Source organism: Arvicola amphibius, chromosome 6 (assembly GCF_903992535.2).
Source record: "Arvicola amphibius chromosome 6, mArvAmp1.2, whole genome shotgun sequence".
NCBI lineage: Eukaryota > Metazoa > Chordata > Mammalia > Rodentia > Cricetidae > Arvicola > Arvicola amphibius.
The window spans coordinates 77,235,185-77,260,044 of record NC_052052.2 but is presented as its reverse complement, the minus strand read 5'-3'; the positions used below and the strand labels follow the sequence as shown (position 1 = coordinate 77,260,044).

Here is a 24,860-nt window from a genome sequence, read left to right as displayed (position 1 = left end):
GGTGAAACTGACTAGAAAACACATCTAAGCATGTGCAGTAGAGACACAGTTTTATCTGGATAATTTCCGTCTGAGATTAGTTAAACTCTATGTGGAGAAGCCATAGATACAAAAGTTCAAAGGTGTTTATAAGAAGCGTGTGGAATTCAGTGTTGTAAGGATCAAATGCAATCAGGAGCATTGTTGGAGAGTATTATTGACTACCTTGCTTAAAGAGTCCCAAATATGCTACCTGTAGCACATGTCCTTCTACTGCAGGAGAATGTGTTAGCTGACATAGAGCAATTGGGGTAGGAAGCATTGCAAAGATGTAGTAGGAGCACATACCTCTCTCTAGGCAGCTGGTGGTTGGGATTGTGGCGGCATCTCACGCTGAGACCAAAGAGCTTGCGGGCTGTGCGCTGTATCTTCTGCCTCTGAGCCTCAGTGGCGCTCTGCAGGAGCTTGTAACGGCTCTGCAGATCCCAGTCATTACCCCAGTGTTGGTGGATACTACCAATGGTCAGGAAGTGGTTGCTTGGGAGACGCTTCATAAATGACTTAAACTCATCTAACAAGAGACAAAAGCCAAGTGAGAAGAGGTAAGCATGACTGCCAACATCTGAAGTTCTTTAAAATTAATTCCTCCTTTGTCTTTTTATTTTTTTCTGCTCTCTTTATAACACCATGGAATTAGAAACAACCTAAATGTCTTTTAACCAGCAAAGGGATAATGAAAATGTGGTATATATGCACCAGAGAATATGACTGTGCATAAAGAAAAACAAAATCATGGAGTTTTCACATAAATGGAGGGGATTAGAAAATATACTATAGTGTGAGGTAACTCAGCCCCAACAAGACAAATGCTGCATGTTCTATTTTATCAGAGGATCCTAGCTCTACATCTTCAGATATAAGTGTAGTCCTCAACCCTCATTATGGAAACTGGTCTTTGTAACAGAAGACTGTTAGAGAATCTCACAAATAATCAGAATACAGAGTTGTGGAACCCAATCTCAGTGAATACAACTACATAACTATTACCCCACCCAAGGCTCAGGAAACATTTAGAAAGAGGGGCCAGAAAGATAGAGACAGAAGATGAGGGAGATTGCCTCCTTGAAATGGCAGAAATTACACCCAGTCTCACCTAAATATGAACTGAACGAAGACAGCACCACATATGTCAAAGTGGACAGGGGGTAGACCAGAAAGGCTCAACCATACAGAAAGCACTAGAGACAATTAAGGAATATTAAGAAAGGGATAAAAAGTCTTCCCCAGAAAAAAGAAAAAGAAAAAAGAAACACGCAAATCAGTTTTTAGTCAATCCTGAATTCCTTCCTGACACTTAGCTCCCTCAGCCAATGAAAGACCCTGCGATTTGTCTGAGGTCAGTATAACACTCTAAAGTCTGTTGTGCTAACTAACATTTTATCTCTACTGCAGATCTTCTGTATAAGGCGTCTATGTTTAGCATATATCTCCCCAGACTTCCAGTATTGGGGTGCCAGATAAAATACATTCTCGCTATATTCATTATTAACAGTGCTTTCGAACCAAATTATTATTATCAAGTTAAGAATCGAAAGGATTTATCTGGTCTACATAGAAAATCAGTGTTGCAGGCTTTTGGTAGAATTGTAACTGTGGAAGTAAATGTAAAGAAAACCATGTTGATGAATTCTAGTCAGATATTGCTGCCTGCTAAGTGATCAAATCCAAGTGCCTTATTTCTCATTGAAATACAGGATTTTACTAGACCCAGAGTGGTGTTAAAAACATATTAGCACCCAACTGTATCTTTCTCTTTGATGTGTTACAGAGGTTAGATGGAAAACTGAAGAAAGTGAAATTCTGTACTCTGGATCTAACTATTATCTGAAGTCCTGGAATAAACCATGTAACATCATCTCCAGTGCGGAAAAACAATATAAGAGATGGGAAGGGTCCCTCGGTAAATGTTTCAGCCCTAGTTCCTAATATTTGAGTTTCTGAGCACCATCTCAGACTGCAGTTTGATACACTAAGAAATCACCTAGCAGCTCATCCTTCTTGTTTCATACATATAGCAAGGAAACTAAAATCCAGAATGACAAAGTGATTTTTCTAAAGATAACACAGTCAAAGAGCCTCAAGAGGCAAGCATAAAACCTGAGCTGCTCTTATTTGCCAAGACACGTTTTCAGCCACACCATCCTCCACTGCATTTTTTTTTTTTGTGTTTTTCTTTTTGATTTTCATCTGCTGGGAAAATGAAGCATATATGGATCATTTTGCATGTAAAAGCTTAAAAGTCATTGTTGCAGCCTAAGAATTTTATTTTCTGCTACAAAAAATGCAAGGAAATTTCATGCCTGTCAATACGTTCACTTTATTTACATAAGGAGAAGTTGCATGAGTTTCAACAAATACCAAATCCAGTCCTAAGCACTTCAAACTTATGAATGATCTTCACAGGAAACTATGACATGTATATCTGTAGTACTTCCACTCTACAGAGGTTGGGCACAAAACAGGTAGCTAACTTGTACAGGGTCAGTGGCCAGTAGCCAGTTCAATTAAAACTGCAGCCTCGCTCGAGAATTTTGTTCACTCAAAGTATTAAACTCAATGCCAACACAAGGAGGATGGCATTGAGGGGGAAAAATAGAAAATTTGTTAAAAACAAAAATTCTGAATCAGACCTTTAGAAACTTTGTGATAGATATTCAAATATATAAGAATTCACATCCTATTCTGACCACCGAAGAGTTAAAGGACCTTCACTCATTCAAGATCTCAGTTTACATATCTGTCAAATTTGTATAACAGTATCTACTCCAAATTCAGAAATTGTGAAGCCATCAAAGAAGCCACAACCATTATTTCCTCTTTCAGGAGTAGAGACATTAAGGCTAAGGACTAGTTAAAAAATAGAATAAAACAGTAGGGTGGTTTATATTAAATGAGAAGCTGTTTCAGAGGGGTATGTCTAGGAGATCCATGGGTAGGTATACCTGATAAAGAGAAAGAGCAAGACAAACTATTTAGCCATTTTCTTATTCTGCAATATCTCCCTTTCTGCCCCATTACTCACTCACTCACTCACGGTAGCTTCCTTTTGGAATTAGAACTTATTACTGATGCAGATACTCTTCATTTCTTTAGGAATTTTAGCAATTTGTAGCATTTCTCTGCAAAAGCATTCTGTCAAATGCATTTTGTTTGTTTGAGGCCATGAATCACTATAATATCCTCTATTTTGACCTCTCTGCTTTAAAGATCCAAGAATTTAAAATGGACTAATGGATAAAGCTTCATAAACAAACAGAGCAATTTCATCCAAGCTGTATGACCCTGCAGGAACAGAATGCTGATGGATCCTCTGTTGGCAAGGTGGGATTTCAAGTTCATGGTAACCAGATGTTTTAAGTGACGCTCTGTGAAACTCTGCTTTTTTTTTTTTTTTAAATGATACACAGTGGCTCTGAGGTAAAAATTTGTTTGATCAAAGGGTTTTGTGACTAAAGACTTAAATAAATTCAGAGATTCAAAATGAAAACATGACCTCTCATTTATCAGATGAGGGAGCTCAGGCCTACAGGGTTGACCAGGACTACTAAACTGAAAAGACTGCTGTGAACACTGGGCTTGGAGTCAGAGCTCCATTACCAGTGCTGTCCTTTACACATATGTAACCACAAGGAAGATTCTGAGTCTTGTCCTTCCTGCTCCCTGGAAAGGCACATGACACTTCATTTCATGTAGTTGTAGCAGACAGAAGGCTTCTAAAGTTGTTTTGAAAACTGGAGCACAACACTGATGAGCTTATTCAATTAATAGATGTTAAAATATGAATTATAAGTTTACTGTATCTGTCTCATGATTCGTGGAAATCTTAAGGACTCAAACTTATTCTGTCAAACTGAGTACATTTTCTTGATTTCAAACTTTCTTGGGTGCTCTAGCTCAGTTGAAGGATACCAACAACCATAAAGTTATCTAATATGCAACTCTAAGCACAGGTCCTAGACCTCATCTCATTCCCTTTTCTCTTCAACTCTGTGTGATAACAAGAATCTGGTTCTGTTGATTCCCCTTTGAATGTCAGTCTTTTTGTGCATTTATGCTTCTGCTCCCTAATCTACTATGGGATTTTCACTCCTGGCTAATCTGAGAACTGCTTCTCTGAAGCACAGAAGGACAATTAGAATTCTTTCTTTTTTAGCACCGCCACCCCTGACTTTACTGGCCACAATGACTCTATCTCTTCATCATTGTGCCATCTGCTCCACATCCTCATTCATGGACACTTGAAATGCCACGATCATTTGCATCTCACAATGGTTACATAATTCAGTTCTTACAGAATTCAAAGCTCCAAGAACGTGAAGATCTAATTTTAGGTCTTATCCTCTTCATGACCTTGGATAACTGACTTTTCTCTCCTGTAGCTCATTAGTCTGAGCCAGTGAATGCAAAAAATAGCCAAATAATCAGAAAAGTAACTTTCAGTTTTGATAATCTGTGTAATGCTTGGGTATCTACAAGATTATAGATGCATAAAACACATATATACATATGCAGTTATGTGTGTGCATATATATTAAATATAGGCAGACCTATATATTTATATACTTAAGTGTGCTCATTCCTTAATTCATAATTGTACACAATGGTGAATATACACCTATCACACATAAATAGAGACTCAGGAAATTATGCAATGCCCTCTGACTCTCCACTCTGCAGAGGTGTGTTTTCAGTCTTACTTTGTTATCTGAGTCCAGCAGAGAAGATATGTATCATATAAGCATAATGCTTTATGATGCACACTGTTTTTCATTCTATGGAACTAAATGTGTATTTCCTGTATGAGGACTACTGCTACACCTGACCCCAAACGCTCCAGCAGAAACAGTGCCATTATTCTATTTCCCCTCACAGCAGTTTTTACTTGGCCAGGATAATTCATGCTAGTTTTCTGTGTACCTGAATTCTCCAGGTCCTTGTAAGCTTCGGTCCAGGCCTTGGCCATGTTAGCCAGTGTGAACTCCATGATCTGGATGTCGGTAATGGGACAGTTGCACTGTGGGAACTCCTCTGCACACTGGCAGCGACACTGGCTGTTCTGACACACATACTCTCCCTCACCATTGCACATGATGTAGCTCAGAGCTGACTGAACAAACTTCTCTTGCAGATATTGTGGGAAGATTATCTGAAGACCTGGGTAAAAATAGCAAGAAAAGAGAATAAGAAGGTTAACAAGGTGTTTTATTAAAAGCCTCCAAAAATAACAAAAATCCATCACTGCACGGTTTCTCTCTGTGCATTGGAAGCAGAATATTTCAGAGCCTACTTAGCTAGAGGTGGGCCACGCTAGTGGGACCTTCAGGTTCATCACTTAAGATTCAACGTCTGAGACCATGACCTTGGCACTCTGTAAAATATAAACACTGATATGTTATATTAGTAATGAGACTGGAGATGCTCTGATGTATATTTTTTTTATTTGGGGAAGAAACTCTTATTAAATGCATAACATTATTGTTTATAGTTATATACTTTATTTTTTCCTTTCTTAATGTTTATAAATTCTAGTTATGAAAAATATGTCCCGAGATCAGTAGGCATATGAAGATTTATTTTATTTTGTTTTGTTTTATCTTTTGAGTAAGGGTCTCTCTAGATAGCCCTGGCTGTCCTCTAACTCACTATGTAAACCACAAAAGCCTCGAACTCACACTCACAGAGATTTACATGCCTCTGTTTCCTAAGTGCTGGGATTAAAGTTACATGTGACCATGACCAGCAGATCTTTTTTAATAAAGCATATTTGCGGTATCAACGGGGACAGATGTAGGCACACATCTTTCTAACGGGGGTTACAGCAAAAACAGACACAGGACAATTTTTATAAGAGAAAGAATGTAGACGTGTTGAAGAGTATAGAAGAGGCAAATACTATAAAAATAGTAGAATAAGTGACAATATAATATTTGTGCCTGGGAGTTCCCACTATATGAAACAAACTCGGATGGGTAGGGTATGGTGTGGTAGGAAAACTGACTGAGAGAGCTTCAGGACAGAAAGCAGGAAAGAATTTATTATAGACTATAGATCATGTATTTACCATGTGGTTCACTGAATACACACTGGAAGTTTTTCAAGAGTGAGAATGATATAATTGAAGGGAAATACTGAATAGGGAATGCATTATAAAACCAAACCATTGGTTAAAAAAAATCCCAGAAACTTTTTCTCTTGCTCACTTGAATGAGGAAGGCAATAAGAAACACGAAGGCAAAGTGGCTAGCCCAAGGGTATATGAGGAGAACCATTGACTACATCTTATGACTTTCTCTATATTTAAATAATTAGAGTCTTAATCTTTAGAGTGAAAGATGAAGGGGTTTCTCTGGGTCAAAGCAGCACACCAGAACCTAGAAACATCAGCTAAGTGGGTGCTTCAGCCTGTAATGGCCAGAAAGAAGAGGAAATTTGGAACAACAACTCATATCCAAAACAATCCCATTCACTTTTTCTGGGCTTCCTAATAGTTTTAGCCTCTAGCATATATAGGAACAATGGCTTTACCTCTCCCTATGTAAAGAAAGGGGCTATATTCTTCTTCAGATGATTATTTCTTTGTCACATATGCTTCAGGATTACTCTTCAATCCCACTTACTTTAGATTTTGTAAATAAATATAGCATTTTAAACTTTCTTTTTAATTTCTATTTTCAGTTATGTTTATAGGCTTTTGTCTTATTCCTTCAGATTATATGTAATGCATACCATTATTATGGTTATATATGCACTGATTTTGTTTTCTACCATTTGGTACTCATATGGAAATCACACAGTAGAATTTGCTGAGGGCCCTGTGAGAAAGAGATGTGAGCAAGTCTCAGTAGTTTTGTGGAATGAGGGCACAATCCACGTGTTGAGCTGGCTATTGCTAACAATAGGTTCCAAGTCAAAATCAGCTCAAAAAAGTTATGTATACTCTCTCTAAAGATCCACTTTCTCTTATGTTCAAATGGAGATGCTTGTAGTAGCTATATTGTATCTAGAGGACAAAAGCAAAGATGCCAGTAAATTGTATGGAACATTTTATGGCATACACACAGACACATAAACATATACACACATACACACAAACACACACCCTTAATTATTAATTCTCGTTTTTTAATTATGTACTTACTTACTTAATTTGCTTATTTTGAGTATTTTTATAGATGTATTTCTGGAGCTCATGCCACAATATGTATGTGGATGTTGAAGGATAACTTGCAGTAGTTGATTCTCTTGACTGTCTCTTTCCATCATGTGGGTCTAGGGTTTGAACTTGGGTCATCAGGCCTGACAGCAAACACCTTTACCCATTGAGCCATATTGTCAGCCCAGTTCCAGTTTTTGATGTGAACAAACTGCTGCTAAGGGAGATGTTGTTAATGATGATGTTTTCCTTCCTCTGATAAAATTTTTAAAGATTCAACAAAATCTTCAGCATATAAAATGAAGAATAGCGGCAGGTACATTGCTAAGTGAATCTTTAATTTTCTGCACAGCTTTCACAAGGAGACAGGTTTAGACTCCCTGCCTGGTGAAGCCAAAGAATGTTTAGTATGGTGTGCATGACATCACTTAGGAGGCATTCTGGGAAACCTATGAAGCTGGCGAGTGGTTTGGTGTGAAAAATAGGAAAAAATCCTTACCACTGAGCAAGACATGAGAGCAAGTGATCAGGCACAAGGGCTCTATACAGGAAGGAGGTGATCCAGAGGAGCAAAGACGGGGGAAAACAAAGTATAAAGTCCTTTCTGAAGCAAGTTTGCAGTTCTTTCGAGTGTGCATTATTGAGTTACTTCATTTAAGTCACCATTTTCTCCTCCAAAGCAACATTTATTTTTAGCTGATCCCTATAGACAACTGCGTCTATGGATTGGGGTTACGTTTCTGTTGCTTAAAGGAGCTCTACTGACTATATTCTCAGTCCTATTTTTACAGTCACCTCAGCACTGTATTTCTCCCTTTCGTAGGAGATAGGATATTCTATTCTTGGTCCTAACCCAAAAGGAATTTGGGGAGAGCATTTTTAGAAAATTGCATCAAACCATTTCTCCGTTTGGCAAGGATACAAAAGGCAGTATTACCTACCCCATTTAGTACAACTGAAAACAGATGAAATTTAGGGTTGGGGGTTTTCTCAGAGGAGCTGAAACAGAACACTGGCTGCTTTTTAAAAATGGAAACTCAGAACATGCCGAGCTGTCTCAGAGGCAGAATCTCCTGGGCAAATTTCAAAAGAGAATAATGAAGACATAGCAATTAAAAAGCACTTTTCTGCAAAATGTCATTACTGTTTAAAGTTACACAACCATTTCTACGGCAGCGGAGGTTCACACAGCAGTCACAGCTAGCGTCGTCTCCCAGCGACCTGTGTCCAACAAAGAAGGCCATTGCTGACCCCTAGATTGGCGCCTGAGTCCTGCTAGCTTCAATGGGAGTCATAAATAATTTGGAGGGGGATTTGGCCTGTGGAAGCCCTTTTTGAAAGATATACAGCTGCCGGCTGGGGTGGAATAGTCTATCTCCACGGTTCCCAAAACACTCCCTCTCCAACACACACACACAACACACACAGAGAGAGAAAGAGAGAGAGGGAAACTGAGAGAATGAGTGAAAAGGCCACTTTTTATTGCCAAGCATGTACATTTTTCCTCACAAACTCAGGAAAGAGATGGTTGGGTGTTACATTTGAACACCACCATGCCCACGCTGAACATATGGAATATTTTCCCTTGAACCTCATTAATTTTTTTTTTCAAATCTGGCTGTACTTTGAAGGGCAGTGTTGTGATGTGCCATCAAGAATGTGTGCAATGCAAAGGCAGGTGAAAATATCCAAGAAGACTTCCTGCTTTTCCTGACACTTGCCTCATCCCTCTCAGTTGCACCCACCCCATGCAGAAGCTCATTATCCATCCATACATCTCATAATGTGCTTTGTGTTCTGCAGAAACTCTGTGCTAAAATCCCTCAATTCCTTTACTGCGGCACACTGTATTGCTATTGCTTTGCCTTTCTTATCTCCTAATATTCTTGGCTTTACACACATCACATTATACACATTGCCCTTTGGAGGGGCAGAGTCCCTCCTGTTTGTGATTCTTGTTCTTCTTGTAGTCTTTGCTCTTGTTTTATCCAGTCTAGAATAAATCTTCCTCAGATCTCGGTCTGTCACCCTTTTCCTAAAACATAGATCTTTTCACATTATTGGTTCAAATGCCACTTCTGTTTGCCTCAAAAGTGATAACGTAGATTATGCTATTAATTTGTTTGATTTCCACCTTCCAAAATAAAAAAAAAAAAAGAAAACATATTATGGAAGGAAAGAGTCTATATGTTTCCTACTGATCCATAAACTAAGCCAAGCCCAGTTCAGGCTCCTGATACTTATCAGTTCTCCTCTTCATCCTCCCGAAGAAGTGATGTGGGATTCCCCTCTCTATGCTGTGAATACCATTGGTTAATAAAGAAACTGCCTTGGACCTATAGCAGGGCAGAACAGATCTAGGTAGGGAAAACTAAACTAAATGCTGGGAGAAAGAAGGCGGAGTCAGGAGAAGTCATGTAGCCCTGCCAGACAGAGAAGCCTGATAGAATCTGATAGAAGCCTGATAGAAGCCTGATAGAATCCCGGCAGGCAGTGTGTCACAGCTCCTTTAAGAGAAGTCTTTCTGATTCAGCGGTAGCAACAAAAAAATTAAACAAATCAAAACAAAACAAAAATGTACAGTTTTTGAAACAGCAGCTTCCTGTGCTGTGCTGCCAGCACAAACTCTGGCTCTTTCAGGAGATCAAGCATTTAAATGCGGTTTGTGAACAGAGTTATACAACTTGCTTAATAGTAACACAGACCTGCTGTGACATGACCCTGAATCTGGGGCGGAGAGAATGGCTCTCAGAAGCAACGAAGGGGCCTCTGCCATGTTGGACTAGGTGGAGCCATAATGCTAAGCAGCCTTAGTCTTAGCCAAGCTATTTTGCATTTTAAGAAGCTGTCTAAAACCAAAGAGGATTACAGATACACAGTAGGACAGATCCAAACATAAAAAATCTCCAAATGAGTCACAGTGTGTTTAAAAAATGTACATAGGGTTGGGAGAGAAAAGAAAAAGAGTAAAGAGAAAGTAAATGCAATATAAAAGAGTACAAGTAGTCACAGATTAAAAGGGTAAAGATAATAAAATATTAAACTTGTAGAAAAAGTAATAGAGTAAGAAAAATGAGCCATGTAAAGATGGAATATACATAGAGTCTAAATTATGTATATTATTGTGTTTTTTAAATTTTTGAATGTTAGAGTTACATAACAGACACATTTCATTGTATGGACTGCTAAGTAAAACCCAAATAAAGTTATCTTAACTTCAGAACTTGGGTCAAAGGATATGTTACTTTGGAAGAAAGGTTCTTCCTTTGATTCCTCAGAAGATAAGAACCTATGGATTTCTTCCAGATGAATGTGGTTTGATAGACCAAAACCCTCTGAAAGGCTGCTGTAAACACAAAATGCTTTGCCCAACAAAAAGCAGGAAACAGTTTGAAGAAAACTATATCCCAGTTCCCTAAATGATTGTTTATAAATGTTTGTTTATGTTTAAAGGGGGATATGATATAGATATGAATATTTTTCATTGGTATGAATCTTGAATTACTGATACAAATTTAAGGTAATTTTGTTTATATATATAAATATATATAAACAAAAATATATATATTTCTGCTCTTGCTTAAGGTATTGTGTTTGTGCAGCTCATTTAAAAATTTAAGAAATACAGTTTAATATATTGTCATATATAATAATCAAATTTATTGACATGTTAATTGGGTTTTCTAGATGTACAGAGATATATTTCAGATAGATAGGTATTCTTCAACCACTTCAAAGAGCTATAGAATATGGCATTTAAAATGTTTTAATAACTTAGGACTTTTCATGACATGAGACACATATTCTTCTGGCAGCACCAATTACTTCAAAAGAAAGATGGACATCGAAGAGGCTCCTCATGGAATTTATTAGCCATTTGGGCAATAAATTCCTTTTGCCTGGAATGCTTGATGTTCTGCTCTGTACTAGACATGTGGGACCCACAAAAACATAACTGCTGAAGTTGATTAAAGAAGGTGAGGTGGTCCTTCAGGGTTCCTGCCAGTCATTCTTTAAGATGCAGAAGAAAGTGACTGACAAACTGCCAAAATAGGCAGAACTGTCTTTGAAATTTCCTGCTTCATGGAAAAGTCTTCCGGATACTTATGGGTCAGTAGGCTGAAGATAGGTGCCAGCAACATTATAGAAGAACTTTGGGTGACTGTCCAGATAGTGAGATGTCTCTGTTATTTCTAGAGTTTTGGAAGTTGCTTATGATGCTCTTCCTGTTTACTTAGGTAATATTATATCCTTCTGGGACCTTTGATTCAATTGAACAATAGATGGTAATAATATAGTTTTCCTTAGTTATGATAAAAGATAAGGTAGATATAAATATGGTAACTGTAATTCTTGCTTGATACCTGTTTTGTTATATGCAATTTTTCTGTCTTAAAACCTTTCTTTTTATTTAAACAGAAAAGGGGAGGTGATGTGTGATTCCCCTCTGTAGGCTGTGAATATCATTGTTTAATAAAGAAATCTGCCTTGGCCTGTCATAGGGGTAGAGTAGAGCTAGGTGGGAAGAAAAATGACTAAATACCACAAAACTCACAATGTGAATGTTATAAGCCAAAAATCTGTCTTGCCCAAATCCATTTGTTGAATTCTTAACTACTAAGAGAATGTTTCTGTTAGGAGATGGGTCACCTGGGAGATTAAGCATAGAAGTCCAAGAAGACCATGGTATTCTTACTCCCTCACTGAGTTGCTGAGTACACATCAAGGAAAGGCCATGTGTAGCATGAATAATAAAAACACAGAGACAGGTACATGTGGGTACTTGGTAACAGGGCAGCTATCTGCTTTTACCAGTGTTCGGATCCTCAGCAGATCCCATGGTGTCTGGAACTCAAAGTGCTAAGACTTTGACAAACTGATATATTTTGAATATGCTACCTCCCTTCTGGCATCTGGGATAACTCAGGCTTTCTAAGGCACTGGCATAATTAAGCGTGCATTAAGACTGAAGTCTCCCTCATTTATTACAATTCAAAGTACTAACCATTGCTAGAGCCAAGCTAGAGTCCTCCTTGGAAAATGTTTAATGATGGATAAGTAGGGCTGGGAGTTAATGGAAGAATAGTCTAAGTGGAAACAGTGGCCCCAGTTAAGAAGAATTTCAGTTGAGACCATACTAGTCCTCACCTCTTTTTCTGATTAACACAAGCCTATTTCCTCCAAACTTAAAGGAGAAAAATGTTCTTGTTTCTTAGACACAATCTGAAGGCAAGAATGGCACAGATGAGAATTCTGAGCTCCTTAGTAGACAAACGATTCTTAAAGAAACAGTGGTGAAAACCCCTGTCCCCATGAATCAGTAGTTCAAGATACAGAAAAATAATGGATATCCAAAAGTTGTAGAGTTTCAAGAGTTAAGGGACATTTAGGGAACAAAGGAATGTGAAGAGAATCTCAAATCTTCTAAGAAGAGCAACACATCATTAGTATTGTTTTATCAATCAGGAACCTGATTCAGCTGGCCATGGTCAGTGGTTCCAGGGAACATGTAATTTCTGGAAAGAAGATCCAACATAAGCTGACATTTCACTAAAGACAACAGATGTATCCCAGTTCCCATTTCTGATTCCAGACTTGCTCTTGTGATTTCCTCTTAGTCCCACCCTCTTTTTCAAAAATTATATGTGGTACTGCTAAATTTTAAAAAAAAGTTTTAATACATTTAATATGTGCTCCTCCATCTCTAAAACAACAGAGATGGGGCCTGGAGGTACACGTCTTTAATCCTAGCACTTGGGAGGCAGAGGCAGGTAGATATCTTTGAGTTTGAGGCCACCTGATCCACAGAGAGAGTTACAGGACAGCTAGGGCTATACAGAGAAAACCTATCTCAAAAAACAAAACAAACAAAATCAGAAAAGGAATTTGCTGATTTAAAACTAAGGCACAAAATTCAATAGTAAATAATTTGGAACATTGGCAGATGATTAAATCTTTAAAGCAATATTGTGCTTGGCAATGTTTAACACAGTAACAAATAGTGAACATTTCATTGTTTTATTTTAAGGTGCAAGACAGTAAGATTGGAGATAGCAATTGTGGAAGACTTGATTATGAACTTGGTTTTTCATCATTTATGTTATTTAATTTTTATTTGTATGTACATGTGACTGAATGTGTATATGTGCACTACATGCATGCAGGGGCCTGTGGAGGTCAGAAGAGTTACAGACAGTTGTGAGGCATCATGTGATTGCTGGGAATCAAACTCTGGTCCTCTGCAAGAGTAGTATGCATTCTTAGCTGCTGAGCCAGTTCACTAGCTTTTAGAATGGGCCTTGAAGCTTGAGCATAATGTGAACGGACAAAGAATAGCTGTAAATGCCACCACACAGGGCAGACATTGATCGAATACGGGTCAGAGTTACAACTTGGGATGATTCTAAGTCTTGTTTAAGGTACCATCATGTGTTGCAATTTTTTACATTTGCTTTATTTTTTTCTGTATCCCAATTACCTAAGCCAGTATAATTTGATTGACATTTCTCTTTCTGACCCATTTCACTTGCTATTAAATTCATGATCTCTTACAGTGCCAAGAGGAAGAGGGAAAATACAGGCTCTATTTTGGTTGCATATAAATATTTTCTCTTCTGTCCTTGTATCAAATGTGGCCATCTGTGGGTATCCCTGAGCCTTACAGGAGTCCCAGATGTTGTCTTGTACAAACTAAGTTCTATCTGTCAAATCTGTCAATTTCTGAAATGCACAATGTAGCAAGAACAACAGCAAGGACTGTACCTTTTGCACAACAAGAGTCTGATCCCCTTCTCTCTGAAAGCCAGGGGATTTCATATTGGCAGATAAAGGACTTTATGGCTTACACAGCCATGCTGAACTCCAGTGTAATGAAGGCACGCAGGTCAATTACCCATCTGTTTGTGTTTCTATTGCTGTGAATTACAGTATCCATTGCTGACAGCTCATTGGAGTGGAATGAAAATAAGACAATAATTCACCAAGTGAAACTGTGCAGAAAGGGCGAAAAGGCTATGATCTCATTCAGAAGTTCAGGCCTGTCTCTGTGATGGGTCATTTACACTCTGGGAAATGAAGAAAGGCAGCTACCTGGGGGAGAAAAGGGTGGGTTCTGACTCCTTCAATGCAGGAATTAGGACATGCCAAAGCCTGCCAAGAGAAATGTGATTTGTTTGTGATGACCATCATCTAAGCTGTAGGATATTGGTGGTATATACATTTTGAATCCTTAAGTGAAAAAATAAAGGTAGGCTACAGGAAAATATGATTACATTATTTTACAACCAGTAGTTTGTAATGAACCAGAGTTCCTTGATAGGTTAAAACAAAACAAACAAACAAAAAAAAAAAACTTTGTGCCTTTGAAGAATAGAAGCAGTGCTGAATAATAACACGGGGAAACATTTAACCTAATGGCAAGATCTGAATTCCATTCATTAGATTGATCTATCAGATGTCAAGTAGTAGGTTGAGTTATCATTACTTCATGTTTCACCCTTCCCTGTAAAATCCTCTCATTGATATAATCCCAACATCTTAATTTAACATATTCATATAGAACGTTTTGGACAAGTTCAAAATAATATGTCAATTCCAAAATAAGACAACAAGAAACAACACACGAATCAATCAGTTTCTCTTGTCACAAGACCAGCAGTCTTCCATAAAGAAGCACCAGAGGAAAGGAATGTTACTGAACTTTGTATCTATCATAATTAAGAAGCACTCCCCTCTGCAAACCATTGAGACTAAGGAATTGTTTGTTGACAGAATATAGTGTAGCCCATAGAGACGCATAAGGGACTTAGCATAACATGACTAATAGATCAAGCAGAAACTGAGCTTATTCTTAGGAATAAGTTCTAAAGAAAGATTGTACATATGGAAGAATTGAGTTGCTGCAATGCAGGCCACGTGTGAACAACTAAAAAAGTTACTATCTGGATCTCAAAAGAAAATGCTCACAACCTTCTATATGAGATGACTATTAAGATTTGTTTCAACTTCCATGATTTTATTATGTATTCTTCCTTTTATTATACAAATTTTATCATATATTATGTCTCAGGCAGACTCTAGGATTGGTCAGCAAAGGACTCAATCAACTGTCCCTGATCTTTGGGAACTAATCACCAGTAAGGAAGATAATCAATGATTAATAAATTAAAATACAAAAGGATTTATGTGAAAGTATAGATTAGGAGAAGACATGAATCTAAATGACTATTTCAATATGGAAAACAAAATCATAATCTAAACAAAATCAACAAGAATCAAAAGGTCAACATATTGTAATGCAATTTCATGAAACTTCAAGATAAAAATACTCTTGAAACCATATATAGGAAGAAATTTATTTAATTTAATAAAAGCTTCCTTTACAGAATTCATGACAAACCAAACATGATAAGCAGAAGGTTGATGATGTTTGATTTTTGCATTAATGAATGTCTCCAATTTCTAATCTTCTAATCTTACCCATTCCTCTTTGAAAGAAGACCTGGAAGACTGTCTACTTTTATACCCTGCACATGTCAAGTTATTTTCTCTTTAAATTTTACATCCAGATTTTATTAATTAAATGACCTTTGGAAAATAAAGATATTCAAGTTCCTTGATCATTCCTCCCCTCAGCAAATCTTCCTATGTATAAAAATGGGACAAACTGTTTTATATCATGTTTGTACATGGGTAAATATGTTGGTCAAAATTCATAGAACAATATCACTTAAGAGTCAACTTGTTTAAATGTAAATCATACATTAATGAGGATAAAAATTAAGTTAAATAAGCAACACTTTATAAAGTTGCATGATATGCGTTTTTATTTTTTTTTATTTTTTTTCAGTGGTAATTATTTATTGATTTTACATTATACACACATTAAAATAAAACATTTAATTATGCAGAAGAGGGGAATGCTTTTTCTGTTTATATGCAGACATTTGAATTTATCAGTTTTCTTTTTTTTTCTGGTTTTATTTTTTTTTTTCCTCATGGTTTATTTTTTTTATATTTAAAAAATTTCCATCTCCTTCCCTCCTCCTCCCCCCTCCCTCCCCTCCTCCTCCCCCTTCCCTCTCCTCCTTCTCCCCCTTCCCTCCCCTCCCCTCCACCCATACCTCCCCTCCCTCCCTCTCAAGGCCAAGGAGCCATCAGGGTTCCCCACTCTATGCTAAGACCAAGGTCCTCCCAACTCCCCCCAGGTCCAGGAAGGTGATCGACCAAGCTGAGAAGGCTCCCACAGAGCCCGTCCATGAAGAACAATCAGAGCCCAGAGCCATTGTCCTTTGCTTCTCAGTCAGCCCCCGCTGTTGGCCACATTCAGAGAGACGGGTTTATTGGTAGTAGACACGATCGCCAGGCAAAATTGGGAACTTGAGGGTTGGGCGAGACTGGGCCAAGGGAAGATGGGGAGAGAAAAGTGTGAAGGGGAGAACGGGGGGGAGCTCGGAGGAATGGGGTGCTTGGGATATAGGAAGGGTGGATATGGGAGCAGGGAAGCATATATCTTAATTTAAGGAGCTACCTGAGGGATGTCAAGAGACTTGATATGCGTTTTTAAAAGACAGAGTTTGTGTTTAACGATGTTGTGTTCCTATCAATGCTGTGCTTGCAGTTCTTTTTCTAGAGGTCACAGGCAGCCTCAGAAAGGCACTCTTTAAGAAGGTAAAATAACCTGTATATATCTCAAATTTCCCCAGAAGCACTTATTTCATTATATTATGTGTGCTTATTATGTTCATGTTCTTATTCTGAACGATTCCCTGAACATGAGATGCACTCATCTTCTGCATTTCTCTGTCATCTTGCACATTATTTGGTATCAAGAAATTACATTTGAATGAAGGTACATTTAGAAAGGCTATGTTTCCCAGAAGACCATGGGTCTCTCTTCTATGCAGAGCATTACCCATTACTCTAGATTCAGTTCTCATAAGCAGAACTATATCTTCATCCTCAGAATTATAACTTGATACTTAAATCTACTTTAACTTAATCTCAGTAGTTATAAATGCAAGTATTCATAAAGGGCTTTACTTAAAAAAATACACAGGCTGAAAACATCATCTGAGAACAATGGCTCTACAGGACTGCCCATTTCTGTGCATGTTTTGTTTTAGATTCATTTCCAAAATTTAGGATTCTTGAGGATACTTATGCTTTTTTATTTCTTTTCATTCTTTCCAACAAGCACAGTGTTTCATTCTTAACAAGCACAGTGCTAGGTGATAGAAGATGTGGAAAAATAGAAAACCTCAATTTTTCCCTATAATAAAGTTCTTTCAATCACTACTTTCATGAAGCCAAGTGCTGTATTATATGCTACAAGTGTGGAGAACATGATAGAGATATGGTGTCCAACTCTAGAAGCTCATGGTGAATGGTAGGATGAGATCAATCTATGTACAATGACCAGAAATACATAGACACACACACACACACACACACACACACACACACACAAATTTCTGTAAAATGAAAAAGAAAAAGCCCCTACTTTTGAAAACTGTAGCTTCTAATGATTATCTAGGACTGAGGTAAACCTGAGTGGCATATATACTACAGCATTTGCTAACGTGGATTCTCTGAACAAACAGATTCGCACATGTGTTCAAGTGTACATACAATTCAGAAGGTTTATGTAGTTAATCCATCTCTTGAAACTCATTTTTACTTTAGCATAATTTAGGCACTGAGATACTCCACAGTAACAAAATGTGGTTTACAATATTTAATCCAGTGTTTCAGTATCAGTACGCTGTTGTTAAATTTCTGAATGGGGATGAATGACTTTAAAATTCTAGTAGCTTATGGCCACTATAGTCTATTACTTTTTCATGCTTCATGTTGACTAGACTTTGGCTACTCTCCAGATGTCTTCCATTTAAAATTATGCTATAGGCATAATATGCCTTGGGAATATGATATTTTCATGGCAAAGGAAAAGGAGTAAGAGTGGAAACTAAGTATCTTCATAGATGTGGCATGTTCAATGCCTTTTTGTACTCTATTGCCCAAAGCAAATCACCCAGTTAAGGCCATTTTCCTTTGGATGGTAATTCACGTCCCCCATGGCACAGCACTTTCTAGTGTATGATGAACTGAAGAATATAGATTTCTCTAAAAAGAAGGAAACAAGATGGAAATCATGAAATCTATTAAAAAACACATTTGATTTTGTAGTGAATCTTTATTTCGTAATTATCATGTGATACAGTTATTTCACTTTTATAAGGATGTCAAAAGCACTATAAACAAAACAAAAAGTTTTTTGAATATTCATAGTAGATCTAGGCAGTATAGTGAAAAAGGGAAGGTGAATTGATGAATAGTTGATATGTGGCATATCCTTGCAATGGTTATGAAAAAGAGGTATTAATATTTACCATCACATTGTCGATGTATAAACAGGTAAAGTGAAAGATGCGTGACTGAAAGCCAGATACTCTGCAAGTCTAATTACTTCAAATATCCAGAACAGAAAAATCCATAGATAGAAAGCAAATTTTAGACTTAAAAAGAGAGAGTAAGATGAGGAATGACTGCTTAATAGGTATACAATTTTTGTTTGAGGCATGAAAACTTTTTGTAATCTGTTATGATAATTCCATAGCATTATGAGTATTCTTAATGCTGTATGTTAAGTTGTATGTGTTAAAAATACCTATGATGTTAAATTCTATGTTTTTTTTTTATTTTACCACAGTTAAAAACCATATGATTACAAGAAAATTAACTTTGCAGGTAAAATAAATTTAAATTATTAGCATTTATTGAGCATCTACTATGTGATAAATGTTATGCAGTTGAGAAATGAACAATAAACAAATATGATGCTGGAAAGCTGACTAATCCATTATGAGCACTTGCTACTCTTGCAGACTACCTATGTTTGGTTTTCCAAACCCACATCAAGTAGCTTGTAACTATCTCTAAGTCCAGAGAATCCAATGTACTCTTCTTGTCCACCTGAGCATCTGCATTGGCTTGGCTTGCATGCACATACACACATGTACACACACAAAAAAAACTAAAACATCTAAAATATATATCTCTTGGAGATGTAAGTAACAAGGAGTGGCAACTCTATATTGTGTATATAAGAGAATATGTGTGGTGTCTGAAATATAGTAAAGGAGCATCAAAAGTGCTGGGTGAGATCTGCAGGAGATGCTTATTTCCAAGGTAGAATGTTGGAATAGAGAAGAATTGACTTAATCATTTTTTAAAAACAGGAATTGTTATATCCATATTCAGTCAATAAACAAATCACCTTGGCCGCGTTATTAAGGATTTGTCCATCCTGATGCTTTATTTCTGTCCAGTCAATGAGATTGGCAAGCTTTCTAATGGACATGATTGTAAGTGTACCAAATTACCATGTAGAAATTTTACCTATAAGGATTTTCATACAACATCTTGGACCACAGGGTTATTTGAAGGAAACAGTTCCATGTGACCAAAGAACACATATGTAATTCTGTGGCACTCTCTCTGCCAGCATCACCACCATCCCAGAAGAGGTTCACTTGCTCAGAATTCTATCCTCCTTCCTGCCTGAGTCTGAGTAGCTTACAGATTCCAGTAGCTCTTTCTGCAATTCCACATTCCTGGAGCATCCTGAGGTGAAATGACCACCCTTTCTGAGGGCAATGTTCTTTCCTGCTCAAAGATTGTTCTGAGAATACCAAAGGAAATCAGCTACAGCTGTGCATACAGAGGTTGGCTGGTCACTTTATAACAATCATGGACTTTCTATTCAAAGTAGCATAATTTTAAGTGTTTATGATGCAGGAACAGATAAAAGTAAACTATAATTGCTTCATAAGCAATGTACTTCTTATTTCTGTATCCCAGGTTGTGAAATTTCAGATTCATAGTCTTTGGGTAGACCAGGGCTCAATTTCCTGGCCTGCCACCTGCAAGGTACAGAACTTTGGTGAGTTTCCATTTTTAATAAAGAAAATGGATTTGTATTAAGCTCATATGAGGTATTGATGAAAAGAAATTATCTCAATTCCTGATATATAATAATTATCCAAGATGATAGCCATCATTAGTACTGCATCATCTCTTTTAGTTGGCAAATATTTATTTTCTAATTAAATGCAGAAAAATGCTGTGAAGCACATGTGTTATTATTTTCATTTTTGTAGATTAGAATATATAGGGAGATTGAAAATTTGAATTAACTAGTACAATATCTTGTGATCATCAACTCTTCTCTATTAAGCCTCCCCATTCTATTTTCTTTTTGATTGATATCTTCAATCTCCATCTAGACAATAACCCTTCTTCTTCTGACAAGTAGGAAAACAGGATGTTCTTTGGTATATAAAGGAAAATCAACATTTTGATACAGATGGCTTGGTGGAAGTCCCCACACCCATTTGTCACAAGATTATACTATTGAACATAGTATAATCATAGTCCCAGAAAGTTAGAAACACGGACAATGGTTAGTACCTCTCATGCCACTGTTATGAGATAAGAAGACTACTGACTAGGATTCACTCTTCATGACCTTTGGATAAGTGCCAATGAAGACTCACCCTAAAACTGTTCACCAGAGCAGCCACAGGGAGCAAGCACTTGATATACTTCCCTGCGATCATAAGAGTAAAGTTGTTTCCTTGATGGGACTTTGGAGAGAAAATGCTTTATGAAAAAAAATAAAGAGTAGCTCATTTCTACCCTCTTCACATTCCTGACTTTTGTCCAAGGACATTTTCCTTGAAGCCTCGATAAAGTATTCTGATTATTCAGCATTCCACAAGAATAATAAAGTAAATTTAGTGTCCAGGGAACTGTGAACCTGTAGTGGCTTATATGAAAATGCCCCCATAGGTTCATGTTTGAATACTTGGTCCCCAGTTGATGGAACAGTTTAGAAGAATTAAGAGATATGGCCTTACTGGAGTAGGTATGTCACTGGTGGTGGCTTTGAAGTCCTAAAAATTCATGCATGTCTCTTTGCCTCCTACTTTTGAATCAATACATGAACTTTTGGCTGTTTCATCCACAATACCTTTGTTCTAGCATCATAGACTATAGCTTTCAGAAAATGGAAACTCATTTCAAAACTTTCTTTTATAAGCTGTTTTGGTGACAGAGTCTTATTGAAACAGTAATAAGTAAATAAGGCAGAAGTTTGTACCAGAGAGTGGGTTATTACTGTGGCAGGCATGACCATGCCATTTTGGAGAAATGTGGAAGACTCAGACTTTAGATCAAGGCATCAATTTAATCAAGGAAGCAGGAATTAATGAACCATCTAATAGGAGTTTAGAAGAGAGTACAGCTAGTTAAGCGATGTCAGATATGAACAATAATAGCAACTGGGTTAGAGGCTAATCTTGTGATATTTTGGTAAAGAATGTGGCAGTTTTCTATCTGTGTCCTAAAAATTTGCCGGAGACTAAGTTGAAAAGTAATAGACTTTTTTTTTTCTTCTTACAGTTTCATTGTCTTGGTTTCCTCATTTTTACAGTAAGAAAAATAACAGTGACTAGTTGGTGGTGCAGATAACTGGTCTAACATATAGAAACACAATGTATGTTAAAAAAAAGCAGCATCACAAAAACTAAAGTCTAAGTTAAAATATGTCTCCTATTAACTATGTCTCTTTTACTAACTAGATGATTTTGAAAATATTATAGCAGTGGAATTTTCACTGTTTTTGCAACAGAATTTGTATTAAGGACACTTGGATTAACTTACTATATTTATTCACCATACTTCTAATGAGTATTTGGTATCAGCCAAGGAACTAGATCATGGAGGATGGAAAGATAAGTAAAGCAAAGGCATAGGTCACCCACAAACATCTGAAATGCATGCGGAATAACGATAGAAAGGCTGCCTCAACATGTCTTATGTCACTTTATATGCCAAGGGAAGAGCTGATGATGAAGTTCACTTTTTTTCTTAGTTCAGGCTTTTTTCTTGAAATAAACTATTGTTTAAGGGCAATAGACAACGTTCCAACTATAGAAATGAGAGGCAAACAAAGCAAGATGGCTTTTTCTGGAGGCAGCAAAATTAGACAGCAGAGCAGTGCAGGAGAAAAGGAGAGATCTCTCTGAGAGAAAAATCTCAGTGATGTGAAAGTACATATGGGGATCCTAGGTATGGCATGGTTTAAGTGGGGAGAAGGATTAAAAAATAAAGGTTACTGTTGCATAAACTCATCAAAATTATAAGTCAAAAGCAAACAAAAATTTGAACGGAAGTACCATACAAAGGTCGACAATGCTACTTCCAAAGTCAGAATTTAAAATGAATATCCCAGTGTGAGATGTAGGATACATTCCCACAAATTGTTAGCTAGGGCAATGCCCTTGTCTGAGGTTGCCCACCAGAACTGGATAGTGGACACTATCTCTGAACATCCCCCCCCAACACACACATGAGCACACAAAGGATGCAATCCAATCAGAGCAGCAGTACAGTGCTGGTGTCCCACAGGTCATCAGCAAAAGGTCACTGGATTGAATATAATTCATTATGATATGGTAGAAAACAAAAAATGGATTAACTGGCCTCTTCATCCAGTCATCCTTTCATTTATGAATTACCCAAATCATGTTTTCTGAGCAATATTTATAAAGACTCCATAATTTGTCCTGGAATCAGAGAGAGAGACTATTTTTTACAAAGGAACAGTTAAATACTTTAATAGGGAGTCATATTAGTAACAGATTCTTCATGAAAAATCTTCCAAAGAAGCATTCGAGGGCTTGAAAAGAAAAGCAGCTCCATTTGGTGAGATTTTGAGAAGACCACACTGGCTGCTGGGAGGGGATGGGCATCAAGTCTGATCAGAAGCTAGAAGAGTTGCCGGCACTTCATCATCATGATCCAGCTTCGCCTACCGTGACCTTCACCCTCCTTCTATCCATTGTCCTCTGTTACAAATGGAAGACGATAATAACGACACTCCCTTTCCACTGGGATTTAAAATAGAATATGTCATTGTTTCTAAGATGCCATTCATCGTAAAACCTACCATTGTTTTATGTAAACTATGAACAGAACACCTTGCCAACTAAACTGACAAACCATCAGTTTTAAGCAGCAATCCAATAACAGAGATGATACAATCTGAAATCAAGCAACTGAAATCCTATGAAGAGTAATCAAGAAGCCCAGCAAAACGTTGACCATTTCACATTTATAAATTCTCCCACACAGGAACCCATTTTCTCCTTTTCCTCAATTCAAAGTGGACAGCATCATCTATCTATGTTAGATGATTCCAGTTACACACAAAATGCCAGTTACTCTTGAATGCTCAACTTTGATCCTGCAATCACTTGCTAATGCTTAGACCATCAATCTTTCCCTGTGTATAGAATGATCCTCATAGCCAAATAAAGGTATTGTTGATTCTGCATTAAAGGATAAAAAAAAAAATCACTTGAAACCTCAATCCAGAATACTCCAGGGCTAAATGCAATAGTCCTTTGTAATTTGCATGTAAATTTATCAAACTCAGAATCTCACTAAGTAAATGCAAGGAAATCTTTCTCCTTAAGATTACATATACTTTTTTTTTGCTCCATCCAATATTCATTTTCCAGTTCTCTTCAGTTTTATACTAGCATTATTTTATACATTTCAACACTGTCTGTGTTTAAAACGAAAACATACTTGTTTGTTGTTTGTGTTTATATGTATGCATCTGTGTACAGGCATGTTTGACCACAGAGGCACATATGGAGGCCTGAATTTGAAGGTAGGAGATATTTCTAAATCCCATTAACATCTTATATCTTTAGACACTTATTTAACTTGGTTACTCTTTCAGCTAGACAGGCTGGCCAATGTGTTCTAGGTATCTGCTTATGTATGTTCCTACATAGTTCAGGTCCTCAACCTTGCAGTTTCCCACTGAACCATTTGTCAAAAACATTCCTTACTTGGCTTTGTGATACTGAACTCTCTGATTCCTGCCTTCCTGAATAGCTACTACTTTCTCTCTCTCTCTCTCTCTCTCTCTCTCTCTCTCTCTCTCTCTCTCTCTCTCTCTCTCTCTCTCCCTCCCTCTCTCTCTCGTGTGTGTGTGTGTGTGTGTGTGTGTGTGTGTGTAAATGTCTGTGTGTTTGCGCATGATGCACACAACTAAATGGATTTGGGTGTTGTCATCCAATTTTGTTTGTTTCTTCCCAGATAAGGTCTCTCAATATTCTGGAATTTGTCTAATACACTGCACTAGATTAAAAGGACAAGTAAACCTCAGATTTCCTCTTGTGTTCACCTCCCCATGATTGAAACTACAAGCATGTGAAATCGCATCAATCATTTTTTCTTATATATAGCTTCTCGATATTGAACTCAAGTCCTTGTACTTAAAAAGCAAGCTCTTCTCCCCCTGAGTAATTCTACCCAGCTCACATTTTCCCTTACATTGTTGCTTCTTCTCCTACTCTTCTTTTTTCTCCTTCCTCACCATCATATCTAACCATCCCAATATATATATATATGTTAATTTTCTGTGACTCAATAATAATTGTATTTCTTTTTTATAGTTATATTTTCTCACAGTACAACCTTGTACAATTTTAATTCTTTTTAGATTAATTGATACCTTAACTTCCTTCTCTGACATTCTAAATATCCACTGTCCATCTTCCTTTGTTTATTTAATAAATAAGCCAACTTT

The 24,860-nt window shown here is 37.2% G+C and overlaps 1 protein-coding gene across 1 annotated transcript in view; it reads right to left on the bottom strand.

Annotated features, from left to right (window-relative positions):
- Positions 1-24,860, bottom strand: part of Brinp1 (BMP/retinoic acid inducible neural specific 1) — a 133,499-nt gene that overhangs the window by 29,222 nt on the left and 79,417 nt on the right. Inside the window, exons 5-6 of the mRNA XM_038335301.1 lie at positions 4,957-5,193; positions 328-550 (exon numbers count right to left, since the gene is read on the bottom strand). Of these exons, the coding sequence (XP_038191229.1) occupies positions 328-550; positions 4,957-5,193 (460 nt within the window). The remainder of the gene's footprint in view (positions 1-327; positions 551-4,956; positions 5,194-24,860) is intronic.